A 13,998-nucleotide genomic window follows, 5' to 3' on the forward strand; every position below is an offset into this window, starting at 1 on the left:
CAAATTTATTTTTTAAACAGAACTATTGGTATTCAACCTCCGCCCTGCCCCCCCCCCCCTTTTTGAATGAAGAAACATTTCCTGTTCCCCATGCAGGAAACGGGAGTAAAGATTCTGAATTCCCCTTTTTTGCTCTTTTTTCTTTTTTTTTACACTGCTGGAGATCAAACCCTCACACATTACAAGGCAAGTGCTCTACCACTGAGCTACATCCCCAGCTCTCAACCTATTTTCTTCAAATGATACCAAACAAAAGGGGGAGAGTAATGAATTTCCACTAAATGGAATGTTGGTACACACAGTTCAGTTTCTGGCAAATGAAATGGTGCTTTGAGAAGCTCTGGATTTACCTACCGACTGTTTGCTGTTCTCATCCTCTTCTTCTTCATAACCATCTTCATCACCTCCTAGGCGAGAAAAGTCATCCTCTCCATAAGCATCAGATACCAATCCACCTTTCTCCTCTGAATCAAAGTGGGAAAAATGGAGAAAAAAAAAATTAATGGCCAGGATGTCTCCAAAGATAAAATAGGAACCTAAACCTCAGGTAAGTGACCACTGCCCAGATTCTGCATTTGGGAAGACAATGTCTTAGTGGATGAAATTATTAAGAGAACAGGAAAGAAAAATTAAATTTCTAATGTGGTCAGGCTAGGCTGAGGATGTAACTCAGTGGCAGAGTGCTTGCCTAGCATGTGTGAAGCACTGGATTTGATCCCCAGCAATGCCAAAAAGAAAAAAAAAGGGGGGGGGGTGTGGAGGGGGAGGAAGGGCAGAGGCATGGCTCAAGTGGTAAAAGACCAGCCTAGTAAGCACAAGCCCTGAGTTCAAACTCCAGGACTGCAAAAAATAATAAGGAACTCTAAAGCTGTCAGTCTGTTCTGCCAGTTGAAGCTTTCCCTCCTCTAAACACTTATTTTTAACCTGTCTTTACCTTACATCATAGGCAACTGTGAACTTGCGTTCCCCTAACAAGACAAAGACTCTTCCTCATTTTTGCACCAACCACCCTCACTTTCCAGATGAGAAAACCCAAGGCCCAAAGCTATTACGTAATTTGCTCCTTCTATTCCCCAAAGAAATTTGTCGTCTTTCTAACATTTTGACTCTGACTATAAAAAGGAAAACAAAATTGCTAATTGGGCCTTAAACACTCATAAAGTGATCAATCATCCAGGAGCCGAAAAAGCTCACAAATACCTAGCAGAACCTTTCCCAGATCTACATAATCATTCACTTTAGAACGCAAACGTGTATTTCTAAAAGCTCCAAGATGCGTTTAGGGCATATTCCTAATTAAAAGTTAGCATTTTAACAAGAAAGACTTTACCACCCTCCACTCACAATTTTCTTAACTCTCTTTCCTCCTCAAACGAGCCCAAAGGAACAGGTAGGGATGCAGCAGCCCAGGATACTTCTCTCCCTCAAGTCCATCCCTCTGCCCAGCACAGAGATTTTTCAGTAAGTTTCAGAAGAATAGTAGAAACAATTGAGCGGAGAGAGTTCATTCTTACTACAGAGTCTCTAAGGCAATATCTAATCCAGGACACCGCGCTTTAAGGCTCCGGGGTTCGATACATGGAGTACAATGAACATGTCTTTACTTCCCACCCCGCTAGGTGCTCAGCATTCTGGGCAGACACCCGATTCCCCTTTCCAGCTTGGGCTCACCAGTCGCGCTTCCCACAGCTTCGACTCCAGCCTCGCCATCAGACTCGGGCTCTGAATCTTCCGCGTAAACTGCCAGAGACGACAAAACATTCTTCCTCCCCGCCATTTTATTCCACAGTCCCGCTGTGGCTCACATCTATGACTCAAAGGTCACTTCCGGGCGGAAGAGCAAGTTCTTCCGGATCCCAGGAGAACTCGAGCCAGAATAGAAACCAATCAAAGAGGCTGTTTCTGAATCTGGCCCACCCCCCTCCCCCGCGCGCCAGCGCTTGTTAACGTCATCATTGAGCGACGGATGTAAGGTTGTGTGGATTTTTACCTGACTGAATGGGCCGACTCTGGTTGGCTTCTCAGAGTTGGACGTAGTGGGTAGGGGGTGTTTAAGAAGTTGCAGAACCAACAACGGAACTTAGCGGCCCTACAAGAGCCTGGATGGCGCACGACCAAGAGTGGCTCTGATATCTTGGGGTTAAAAGAGGGAGCTTTTAGCTGGTGAAGGGAGGAAATTGATGATTCTGGGACTCAGGAAGAAGAGTGAAGGGGTTGGGATCCTGGGGGAGGGGGGAAAGAATGGTCGTCATGGCTGCGCTTAGAGAACGAGTAGACGGTGGATCCTAGAAAAACGATTCCACGTTCTCCAAACGATTCCGAAGACATTTGTGTTCTTCTCACGATCTGGTTTCTAGCTGTGTGTTTTACCGTGGCCTGGGATAGTTCAGTGTTTTTATTTTCACTGAGAGTAAAAGTGAAGATGCTAATTACCCAGGAATTTATTGCTTGAGGCAGTTCCCCGGCAGCTTTACTATTTGCAACTAATACATTGCTTAAGCTTAATAGAGTAGACTTGTACTCACAGAAGAAAAACTGTTTTTTAAAGCAGAACAGAGCATTCTCCGGACAACCCTTTACTACCTTCGCCTGAACGTTTGGCTACTGCTTTTCGCTAAGATGAACATTCACCCTTCCTCCACTCCCGGTGACCTTGAGCGGCGAGTCCGGAGCGCACTGAAGAAGGTCTTTGGGTTTGACTCTTTTAAGACGCCTTTACAGGAGAGTGCGACCATGGCTGTAGTGAAAGGTACATGATTCTCAAGCTCCCTGCCTTTCATTTCTCCTGACTATCATAGCACTGCAGCGTAACACCCTACTCCAGACCTTTACTACCGCCTCACTCTTGGTCCATAATTGGTTTTGGAAATCTTTTAGACGTGTCAACCAAAACTTACAGTTTTAATGGCAGAACCTCCCAGCTGTGCTGGTTTTCTTTTCTTTCTTTCTTTCTTTTTTTTTTTTAAGGAAAAAACGAAATTTATTAGGACACCATTAAGAGAAGAGACAAATGGTAGGTGGCTATCCTGGTTCTTAACATTTCATAGCCAGACCTACAAATTGTCTTTTGTAGATTCTCATGTTTGAGGATAGGCAGAAGTGAGGGTGGCAGTAATAGCTTGGCCTAGTCACTAACCTAGGTAATTCCCTTCCTGAAGATTGAGTGGTCTGGGCCCCCGATAGAGAAGAAAGGAGTAATAATATCATAAGCTGGACGTATGGTGACCATACTTCCAAGAGAGAAGCAGCCGTGTATTATTAATGACATCGATAAACAAGGACCTCTAAGTGGTATGACTACACAGATGTGCCCTTCTTCCTGGCAGTATTCTTTCATGACTGTTTACTTCAATTATCCATATCCCAGCAGATTCAGATTTCTTAACTTTTGTAATAGAATTACTGGAAATAGTTTGTACACATTTCCACATCTTCCAGGATCCCTGCCCTTTTCATAGGAAGGGAGGGAATTAATATGATAATGACATCTTCCCATGTACCAGACTCTGCTAGGTGCTTTTCCTATATTCACATTTAATTTTCAACAGCCTTGATGAACAAGCAGAATTAAGTTGTTATCTTCTTCTATTTGTGCAGGTGACAAGGATGTCTTTGTGTGCATGCCCACAGGGGCAGGAAAATCCCTTTGCTATCAACTCCCCGCTCTGCTGGCCAAAGGCATCACCATTGTAGTCTCTCCTCTCATTGCCTTGATTCAGGTGAGGTTTTTGAATGAAGATGGTAGCTCAAAAAGATAAGGGGAAGTTTGTTGGGTTTTTTTTAATAGCTAGAAGTTTCACTTCTCTTTTATTTGGTCTTTGCGTCTTTATTTTTTATGATTTGCTTATGCCACTGTCTATATTGGATTTCTAAATTGCCCAAATATAGTGATATGTAAATACAGGTTGTATGTCACTCTGGTGGGTCACAAAGGAGTCTTCTGTGTTTTCATGGCCTAAGATCCCTCACCTTCCTATTTTTTTTTTCCTTTGGAACTATATCTGTACATACACACATCCACTATAACATGTTAGAATAGAAGATGCAGGAGGATAGCTGGATGAATTGATACTGGGAATCCCTGGTGTCCTGTTTTATTTTGGCAAGGGCACAGGTATGTGCAATAGAAAAAAAGGTGAGAAACTGGTTGGGACCTTGTTAACATCTGCTCTACATTTCGTGTATTCAGTGCCAGATGGGCTGATCAAATCAAATCAGAATTGAGGAAGCATGTCCATGTGGTTAAAAGCCATCCACTGTAGAAAGATGGGGACAACAGTAGTACTTAGTGAATGTTCACTAGGTCTTAGGCTTTGTGCCAAATCCTTTATGTACATTCATTTCACCTTTGAGATAGAAAATTTCACTTAACTCTTACTACAATCCTATCAAGTAGTTACTACTTGTAGGAGAGGGAAAGAGACAAAGAACATGAACTGAGTGAAAACAGTCTCAGAAGTTAAGAAACAGCCAGAGAGCATGTGACAATTAAGTGAGCCAGGATTAGATCCAGGTTTCTCTGACTCCAGAGCCTGTCCCCTTAACCACACTTTACCTTCCATACTTCTGGGCAAGGAGAAGACATTGGAAGGTGGGAGGAGAGCATTTTATGACTGGGAAATCCTCTAGAGAGTTGCACTGAAGCCCTCCACTGGGTCCTGAGGGCCAGTTACATCTCAGTTTAGGCTTATCCCCTTCTGCCCTCAGGACCAAGTGGACCATTTGTTGGCCCTGAAGGTACGAGTGAGTTCTCTGAACTCTAAGCTCTCAGCACAGGAGCGGAAGGAACTGCTCTCTGACTTGGAACAAGAAAAGCCCCGGACCAAGCTTTTGTACATCACCCCAGAGATGGCAGCTTCAGCCTCCTTCCAGCCCACCCTGAATTCCCTCATGTCCCGTCACTTGCTGTCTTACTTGGTGGTAGATGAAGCTCATTGTGTTTCCCAGTGGGGACACGACTTTCGTCCTGACTACTTGCGTCTGGGTGCCCTGCGCTCCTGCCTGGCACATGCCCCATGTGTGGCCCTGACTGCCACAGCTACCCCACAGGTCCAAGAGGATGTGTTTGCTGCTTTGCACCTGAAGCAACCAGTGGCTTCTTTCAAGACTCCCTGCTTCAGGGCAAACCTCTTCTATGACGTGCAGTTCAAGGAACTGATTCCTGATCTCTATGGGAACCTGAGGGATTTCTGCCTTAAGGCTCTTGGACAAAAGGCTGATAAAGGGGTAAGGTACTGGGTTGGGGAGCCAAGGTGCTATCTGCAGCATGGATGTTGATTTTCAAAGACCTTTGTATTTCCTAGCTTCCTTAGCCAGGCTTCTTAAAACCTGTGCCCAGCTGGGTGCTGGTGGCTCATGCCTGTAATCCTAGCTACCTAGAAGGATTATAGTTTGAAGCCAGCACTGGGCAGATAGTTCTCAAGACCCTATCTCGAAAAAACCCATCACAAAAAAGGGCTGGTGGAGTGACTCAAGCAGTTAGAGCACTTGCCTAGTAAGTATGAGGCAAAAAAACACACAAAACTTGTGCCCAAAGTGAGTTATTCCTTTCATTATCTGGTTTTGTCTTTACTGGGCTTCTCCAGTCCTCTGTCTTTTATTGAAGACAAGCAGGCGATCCTTATGTGTAAGGCCTTTGCAGATCTACATGGGGTTTTTAAGAGAGGAGGCAGAGAAGTTAAAATGGTTGAATTTTAAGCTACTTTGGTCCTGCTTTCTATAAAGTGGTGAGCCCTGCTGGGTGTCATGCTTCAGAGGAGACTAGGAAGTTGACAAGAGAAAGCACAGAGCCTCTTTCAAGGCAGGTTACACTATATTGGGCTGATTGTTCTGCTCTTCCCCTGCTTGTTTTCTTCCCACATCTCCAGCTGTCTGGCTGTGGCATTGTTTACTGTAGGACCAGAGAGGCTTGTGAACAGCTTGCCATAGAGCTGAGCAGCAGGGGTGTGAATGCCAAGGCTTACCATGCAGGTAAGAGGTGCCTATACCAGTGGTCTTCTTGGAGGCCTTAAGTAGTCCACTATCTTTTTCAAAATAACCATGGGGAGCTAAAGTGATTCACTTAAATCCACTAAAAGGTATCTAGACACGAATCAGGTCTAAAATGAGAGTTGTAACTCCTGAGTTCTTTTTCCTACCATCTGCCCACTCAACAGCAGGTGATGGGTTTTTATAAGCTTAGGTATTATAAAGAGCTAGACTGAAAGAGCACAGGCTTTGGAGGCCAATGGACTTAGGTTTGAATCTTGACTCTTAATGTTTATTGACTGCTCTCTGCCACACATGGGCTCCATGATTAAGTGCATGGTCCAAGGTCATACAGATAGGAAGTGATGATTCAGGGTGTGCATAAAATGCCCAAGATAAGCCCCCAAGGTAATTCGAGTTCTGTTTACCAACTTACCCTCCTTTCTAGGGCTGAAGGCTTCTGATAGAACACAGGTGCAGAATGAGTGGATGGAGGAAAAGGTTCCTGTAATTGTTGCAACCATCAGTTTTGGAATGGGAGTAGACAAAGCCAATGTAAGGTGAGCTCTGGTTCTTGCTTTACCTTCCTGGTTGGGGCCTTACTTATGGTGCAATGGCTACTATGCACAAAGGACCCAGTCCATGTACTCTAGTGCCACGGGGTGGGGATGGGGTCCCTAGTACACAGCCCAAATGCTGACAGTTTCTGTGTGACCAGCTCTCAGGTGGATACATAGTTCTGTTCTGCCGTCCCCAGGAAAGGGGCAGCATGTAGATTGTTAGATTCATCCATTAACAGTCTGGTTCACTGCCATCTTTCAGGTGGACCTTACAGGGGGACTGGAATGAAGTAACTGTTTTAAACTGCTCCCTGTGAAAAGGCAAAGATCTTATTACTGTCATCTTTTTGTATTACTTGCTGACAGTCTAGAAGAGTTAGTGCTCATCTTAGCCTCTTAGCTCCACTCTGGCAACTGTCAGGAAGTCAGTTACCTCCAGCCATGACCTAATCTTTGGGGAACATTTTTGGCTATAGCCTGAAGCCCTTTGCCCTGAGTAATGCCAACAATAATGCCTTGCATATGTGGTCTTTTTAGCCTCTCAGTGACCCTGGGTCAGTGTACTACACTTGGAAGAACACTGGAATCTTGAGTTGAGTCCTAGTCTGTTGTGGCTTGTTAGAAGCCAGTGTTGAAGTCAGATACCCTTAGGCTCAAATCCTAGCTCTACTGTCCCTTTACTGTGTGACCTTGCACAAATTTATGTCTCCTAATCTCAAGTTTATCATCTGTAGAATGAACTACTTTACATGAAAGTTACTACCAAATTAAATGAGACAAATATATAAGCTGGTTCATTGTTGGTATTTAATGAACATTACCCCTTTCCTTCTTCAAAGAAAGTATAAGGGCTGGGCACTGGTGGATCACATCTGTAATCCTAGCACTCGGGCAGAGACCAGGAGGATCACAGTTTGAAGTCAGCCCAGGCAGATAGTTCTCGAGACCCTACCTTGAAAGTACCCAACACAAAACAGGGCTGGTAGAGTGACTCAAGTGGTAGAGCACCTGCCTAGCAAGTGTGAGGCCCTGAGTTCAAACCCCACTTACACCCCACCAGAAAAGATGGTATAAGGGACTTAATCAGTGTCATACAGCTTATGTGGTAGAGCCTTGTTTTTTAAAGTTTGGTATTTATTTTGCTGGGCCTATGGCTGTGAGATATATATATATATATATATTTTGTTTCTTATATATGCTGGAATTTCCCTCTTAACTCCTATAGTGGCCTCTAGGCTGGTCTGCTCTATGGCAGAGAGACCTGGTGATAGGTATCAGGTGTCTTAGCCACCTGGCTCTGGCTTTCTCTGATCTCTCTGCCTCCCTGTGTGTTAGCCTTCCTATACCTGGCCGCTGTGGAGTAATTCCAGCTCTACTGACACAGGATCACTCTTCTCTGGGGGCACTCAACTCATGCTGTTTGTGTTTTCGGATCCTATAGGTTTGTTGCCCACTGGAATATTGCCAAGTCAATGGCTGGGTACTACCAGGAGTCAGGCCGGGCTGGCAGGGATGGGAAGCCTTCTTGGTGCCGACTCTATTACTCTAGGAATGACCGGGACCAAGTCAGCTTCCTGATCAGGAAGGAAATAGCAAAACTCCAGGTAAGTCCTGGGCAGTGAAAGCCATTTCTGAACCCACCACTCTCCAATTTCACACTGCTTACATCTGAGGCCAAAGGAAGCTTCTGTAAGCTAGGAGGGATGCTCCTGGCTTAGGAGGGATAGCCAAGGGGAATGGATATGTAGGTTGGGCAGGCAGCCTGCAAAAATCTGGGATAGGCTTGTTTTGTTAGCTAAGTGGGGTTTTTTGGCAGTATTGGAGTTTGAATTCAGGGCTTTGCACCTTGCTAGGCAGGTACTCTACTGCTTATCCAAACCCCTTCCCCCCAACCCCTAGACTTACTTTTTTTCTTCATAAAAACTTAAATGATATGAATACTATATATATATATTTTTTGAGGGGGGCAGCCCCTCAAAACAAGCCAGGCATGATGGCACATGCCTGTAATTCTAGCACTAGGGAGGCTGGGATAATCCCAGCGGGAGGATTGAGTTCGAGGCCTGATGGGCTATACAGTGAGACCTTGTCTCAAAAAACTAAAAGAAAAAAATTTTAAAAGAAGAGGGGCTGGAGGAGTGGCTCAAGTGGTAGAGTGCCTGCTGAGCAAGCAGAAGGCTCTGAGTTCAAACTCCAGTACCACCAAAAAAAAAAAAGCCTAAAAATAGATCCAAATGTATAAGGGAATTTGGTATAAGATTGGTAGCATTATAAATCAACAGGAAAATCAACAGGAAAAGGAATAACTGTTAATTAGCCCCAGAAAAAAATAAAATTAGGTTTCTATTTGATACTCTATGCATGTGAATTACAGATGGCATAAATACCTCAAAAAACTATAAAATAAGGGGGGTAAAATATATTATGTTGTTGAAAAATCAGTGTGCATGGTGGCACACAGCTGTAATCCCATACTTGGGAGGTGGAGGCAGAAGGATCTTCAGTTCTATGCCAGCCTGGGCTACATAGTGAAGACTTACCTCAAAAAACAAAACAAAACAAAACAAAAAAAACAAGGGCTGGGGTGTGGATCAAATGGTGAAGCACTTGCTAAGGCTTTGAGTTCAAACAACAGAAACCAAGCTTGTATAGTGGTATGCACCTATAATTTCAGCACTAGGGAGGAGAGAGGATCACTTGAGCTTAGCAGTTAGAGACCAGCCTGGGCAACATAGCAAGACCTAGTCTCCAAAAAAGAAAAAGAAAAAAAGGAAGGAAGGGAGGGAGGGAAGAAGGAAGGAACCTATAGAAACCATAAAGGAAGACATTCTATTTGACTAAATTCCACCTCCAAATTTCTATGTATAAGTAACACTACAAATAGTGAAAAATGAGCCCATATTGGGAAAAATAACTTGTAGTCTGAATAATTGCCTGGCTATGTAAAAAGGCAAAAACTACCACACAGCACAGAGTATAAATAGGCATTGCACAGAAGAGAATGTATGTGTGTGTATATTATATATACATATATGTGTATTCACGTATGAAAATAAGCATACATGTATACATACACGTATATGTATATATACACACATTTGTATATTTGCTCATATATTAGTGTGGAGATTGGATTATGAAATCCTATGAGAACTGGACATAAGCAAGGCAAGATGCGACTTAATTGCTTTTACCTCCAGGCTGAGATAGGTGCAGCCCTGGCCATGAAACAGAAAAAAGCAGAACAGCTTCATCCCCTATGTTTGCATTCAGAGAAGCAGGAACTCAGGATTCTCCTGTTAAAATGTCACGCCCCTCCCCAAGAGCCTCCGCTGTTTATAAAAGGCCCTGCCGAAGGAGGGATTGAGGCTTTTTGCCTTTGGCTTTTACTTTGGACTTTGGCTTGATTCTTTTGCTTTGGGCTTTTTGGTGTGGGAAGCATTTGGAAGGGTAAAGAATTACAGAAGGGAAAAGAATTGCTAAAGGGAAATTGCTGAAGGGAAAAGTATGCCTTAAAGAGGGATTGATAGAAAGTCTGCACCAAGAACTTTGACACAGGCTTTAGAAAGCAAAGCTAAAGAAAGAACTTTAACATAGGCTTTAGAAGCTAAAGAAAAGCCAAAGAGAACATGGGACAGTGCAAGATAGAGGACCCAGACTTTGCAAGTCTGAGCACCGAGCTTTAAGAAAGCTAAAGAGAGAATGATAAAGAAAAGCTGCAAGCCTGGGGCAAAAGACTTTAAGAGTGATTAGGTTAAAGATAAGCTAAGAGCAAACACGGGGCAGTGCGAGTCTCAGGAAAGAGGTTTTAAGCTAGGCTTTAAAGAACTGCAAGGAGTAAGGCCTTAAAGAATAAAGATAGAGAAAAGAAGCAATGAGAGTTAGGTGTCTCCATCAGAGCACCCAGCACACCTGACCCCACTTTCTGTCTGTCTGTCTATCCTTTGTCTTTTCTGAATCTCCAGTTGCCTCCAGTTAAGCCCAGTTAGGTTCAGTAATAACCAGGAGCGAGAGAAAGCTTGCTCTAACCAGGGAGGGAGAGAGAAAACAGTGCCCCCTCCAACTTAGGAATCACAGACTTACAAATAGAGCCAAGCCTTTTTGCTTTTAGTTATTTTTCGGATAGGGTCTCACATTTTTATCTGAGATTATAGTGTGTACCATCATACCTGTTTTATTTGTTGAAATGGGGTCTCCCTAACTTTTTGTGCAGACTGGCCTCGAAACTGTAATTCTCCTGATCTTTGCATCCTGAATAGCTGAGATTGCAGGTGTGTCCCACCACACCCTGCCTTCACATTCTAAATACACAATTTCCAATCTAGAATTTTCTGTCTTGCTGACAGAGTGGCTCAAGTGGTAGAGTGCCTGCCTAGCACGTATGAGGTCCTGAGTTCAAATTCTAGTGCACAAAACAAAACAACTACAGCAAAAACACTGAGACCCAAATTAAAATTAAAAAAAAAAAAATAGAATTTTCTGTCTAGCCAACCAATGAAGTGTGGAGATGGAATAAACATATTTTCAAATAAAAGATTTCAAAAAATTTCCTGTGTCATGTCTTAGAGGCTACTAAAGGATGCTTTCCACCATAAAAAAAAAAAGCCTAGAGAGGAAGATGGAGATGTGAATCAGATTGAGACAAGGGAATGTCCCAGCACTGTGGCAGCAGTAGTCAGAGAAACATCTAGGCATAGGTGTAAAGAAAAATCATCCACATTGAACTGGTGGCCAGAAGTCTCCAGGAAGTAAGTTTCCAAAAATCAAAGTGGAACCTGACATCTTTGATTCATATTAAAATGAATTGCTTTTTTTTTTTTTTTTTGGCGGTACTGGGGTTTGAACTCAGGGCCTCACACTTGCTATTCAGGCACTCTTACCACTTGAGCCACTCCACCAGCCCTTAAAATGAATTTTTTATTATGTCAGAACATTTGGGGGTAAAGTGACACCCTGAAATCTAAGGAAGTGGAAAAAACAAACAACTATTAATTTCAGAGGACACAAAATTGTACAATAGAAAGGAAAGTTATTGTGGAAAATGTAATCATGTGATTTAGCTTGGAACAATGCTGATATAGTCCCAATGAAAAAATACTGATCTAATAAGTAATTGCAATTTAAACATATTGGACTAGAGATTTAGCTCAATGATAGATATGTACAGGAAAGGTCAGTCATGCATAATTCCATCACTCTGAAATAAGTTAATTTTTAAATTTTATTTTGGCCATACTGTGGTTTGAACTTAGTGCTTCACACTTGCTACACAGGTATTCTACCACTTGAGCTATACCTCCATCCCACTGTCAATGTTGTAATATGTATCCTCTTATATATACGTTAGCATGTATGTTCATATATAAATGAAGACACAGCACTGGTACATGTGTTTGCTATTTTGAAATTAGATTGTATCATAGTGTTTCCCAAATGCCAGTCCAGAGCCCTTTATATGAGAATCACCTGAGGAACTTTTAGGAAATACAAACTCTCAAAAGCTCTATCCCAGAAGGAAGTCTGGAGATTCTATAGTCAAGTTTGGGGACACTGTTGAGTAAGTGGCTTTATTATCACACTTAAATATTTTTCTCCCTCTTTTTTTTTTTTTCCCAATACTGAGGTTTGGACTCAGGGCCTGACACTTGGTAGGCAGGCACTCTACCTTTAGGCCATATACCCTCAGCCAATCTCCTTTATTACTTTTTGTGGCCACAAGGGAGTGAGATCTGTAAGACTTGCTAAGTGGTCATTTTCCTTCTTCAGGAAAAGAGGGGGAACAAAGCATCTGATAAAGCCATCATCTTGGGCTTCGATGCCCTGGTGAGCTTCTGTGAAGAACTGGGGTAAGTGACTTATTTTGTATGTGGAGTGAAGCATCAAATCTTTTCTTCCCCTAGCACCCATTACTTAACCACCTAATATAAGACAGCCTGTGGACCACCAAGGGACCCCCTACCTGCGATTGGGCAGCATGAAGTCACTTCCTTCTAGAGTTGTCAAAAGTTCTAGAAATGTGAGGATTTGTTCAGTATTTTTTGGTTGGGGGAGTCATTCCATCTTCCCACTCCACCTTCTTCTGGGGTTGGCTGACCCCATGAGCAGCAACTCAGTCCTGAGTAACATGCCAGATCTGAGCCACTGGCATTGTGGTCATCACATGCCACTGAGCTGGGACTTCTGGCTTCACTTGAGTAGTATTCATTCTTGTCCAGGAACCAGCTAGAACTGCGTGACCCACTCTTATCTCTGGGTTAAGAGGTGTCATGAACTTTAGAGAAACAGCTCTAATGGAACACCAGCCTGCTCACATGGAACCCACTTGTCTATTTTGTCTGCATCTGTGGTGATGGGGGTGAGGGATTGAAAGAATGTGATAGCTGTTCAATGATAGGTTGTGACTAGGCACATGTAGTCACTCATGCCCCTTGCAAAGGACACCAGGAGAATTTTTTATACTTTGGTCTCAAAAACTCTGATTCATCTGATCTCATGGAACAATCCTAGGAGATGAACAGAAGTGATTGACTCAGACTTAGAAATGAATAAACCAAGTTGCAGAGAGGTGATGGTCACAGAGTTCATGATAGAACTTGGGCTTGCAGATTTTCAGTGTAATGCTTATTTCATACTAGTGCCATGTTGGCTTTTGCAAGACTAGTCTTTTTTTTTGGTGCATTTTTTCGTTGCTAGGAAATGAAGCCAGAACTTCTTGCATTGCTATGCAAGTGCTCTACCACTAAGCTATACCTCCAACCCCAAGACTAGAGTCTTTTTTTTTTTCAATACTGGGATTTGAATTTGGGGCCTACACATTGAGCCACTCCACCAGCCTTTTTTTTATGAAGGGTTTTGTCACGATAGAGTCTCTCGAACTATTTTCCCTGGCTGGCTTTAAACTACAATCCTCCTGATCTCTGTCTCCTGAGCAGCTGGGATTATATGCACCCTGCTCAAGACTAAAGTGTTGAAGCAGGGTGGTGATTAAATAATAATATTTGTGTCTAGCAGATGTTTTGGGCTCTCTTCTGGAAACCAGGGAGATACTTATTTAGGCCTGTATTTGCATTTGATGAGTTGGTAGGTCCAGGACTGAGCTAGTTCCTTCTGGAAACTGCCATCTCTAATTTGGCCTCTGTGGCAGAACCACACCCAGCAAAAGTGGTGGGCTTCAGTGCCAGGCCCATCCTTGCTTGCATATGGTCACTGCCATCAAAACCCTTTTCATTCACTGGTTCAGGGAATTGCTAAATTCAGCCTTCTCAAGCTCCATGAGAAGAGCTCATTACTGGAAATAAATGAAAGGATCAAGTGTTCTTGCTAATTGTCAGAGTCCCTTCTGCTGGAAAAAAACTCTAGCTGGTTCTTATCTGAGGATCTGGAGGGATAAAGCTGCTAGGCAAAGTGACAGGTCCTCCTTGGGGCCTCTGACTGTATTTCTTCTGAGATCTCTTAGTGGATTATTGGTCTG

The 13,998-nt window shown here is 43.2% G+C and overlaps 2 protein-coding genes across 16 annotated transcripts in view; one reads left to right on the top strand and one right to left on the bottom strand.

Moving 5' to 3' along the window:
* Sap30bp (SAP30 binding protein) overlaps window positions 1–1,828 on the bottom strand; it is a 35,460-nt gene extending 33,632 nt beyond the window's left edge. For 6 of the 7 annotated variants that reach the window (XR_012438432.1, XM_074045135.1, XM_074045132.1 and 3 more), the window contains exons 1-2: window positions 1,672–1,828; window positions 355–464 (exon numbers count right to left, since the gene is read on the bottom strand). Coding sequence is in view for 6 of the 7 variants with exons in the window: in XM_074045135.1 (XP_073901236.1) it covers window positions 355–464; window positions 1,672–1,777 (216 nt within the window). In the remaining variant the exon portion in view is untranslated. The remainder of the gene's footprint in view (window positions 1–354; window positions 465–1,671) is intronic. The other variant, XM_074045133.1, reaches the window with a different exon arrangement.
* A 13-nt stretch (window positions 1,829–1,841) lies between these two features.
* Window positions 1,842–13,998, top strand: part of Recql5 (RecQ like helicase 5) — a 35,234-nt gene continuing 23,077 nt past the window's right edge. For 6 of the 9 annotated variants that reach the window (XR_012438429.1, XR_012438430.1, XR_012438431.1 and 3 more), the window contains exons 1-7: window positions 1,980–2,749; window positions 3,598–3,719; window positions 4,708–5,226; window positions 5,868–5,970; window positions 6,416–6,527; window positions 7,969–8,131; window positions 12,294–12,373. Coding sequence is in view for 6 of the 9 variants with exons in the window: in XM_074045128.1 (XP_073901229.1) it covers window positions 2,620–2,749; window positions 3,598–3,719; window positions 4,708–5,226; window positions 5,868–5,970; window positions 6,416–6,527; window positions 7,969–8,131; window positions 12,294–12,373 (1,229 nt within the window). In the remaining 3 variants the exon portion in view is untranslated. The other 3 variants (XM_074045127.1, XM_074045126.1, XM_074045125.1) reach the window with 3 other exon arrangements.

This window comes from Castor canadensis, chromosome 11 (genome assembly GCF_047511655.1).
Source record: "Castor canadensis chromosome 11, mCasCan1.hap1v2, whole genome shotgun sequence".
NCBI lineage: Eukaryota > Metazoa > Chordata > Mammalia > Rodentia > Castoridae > Castor > Castor canadensis.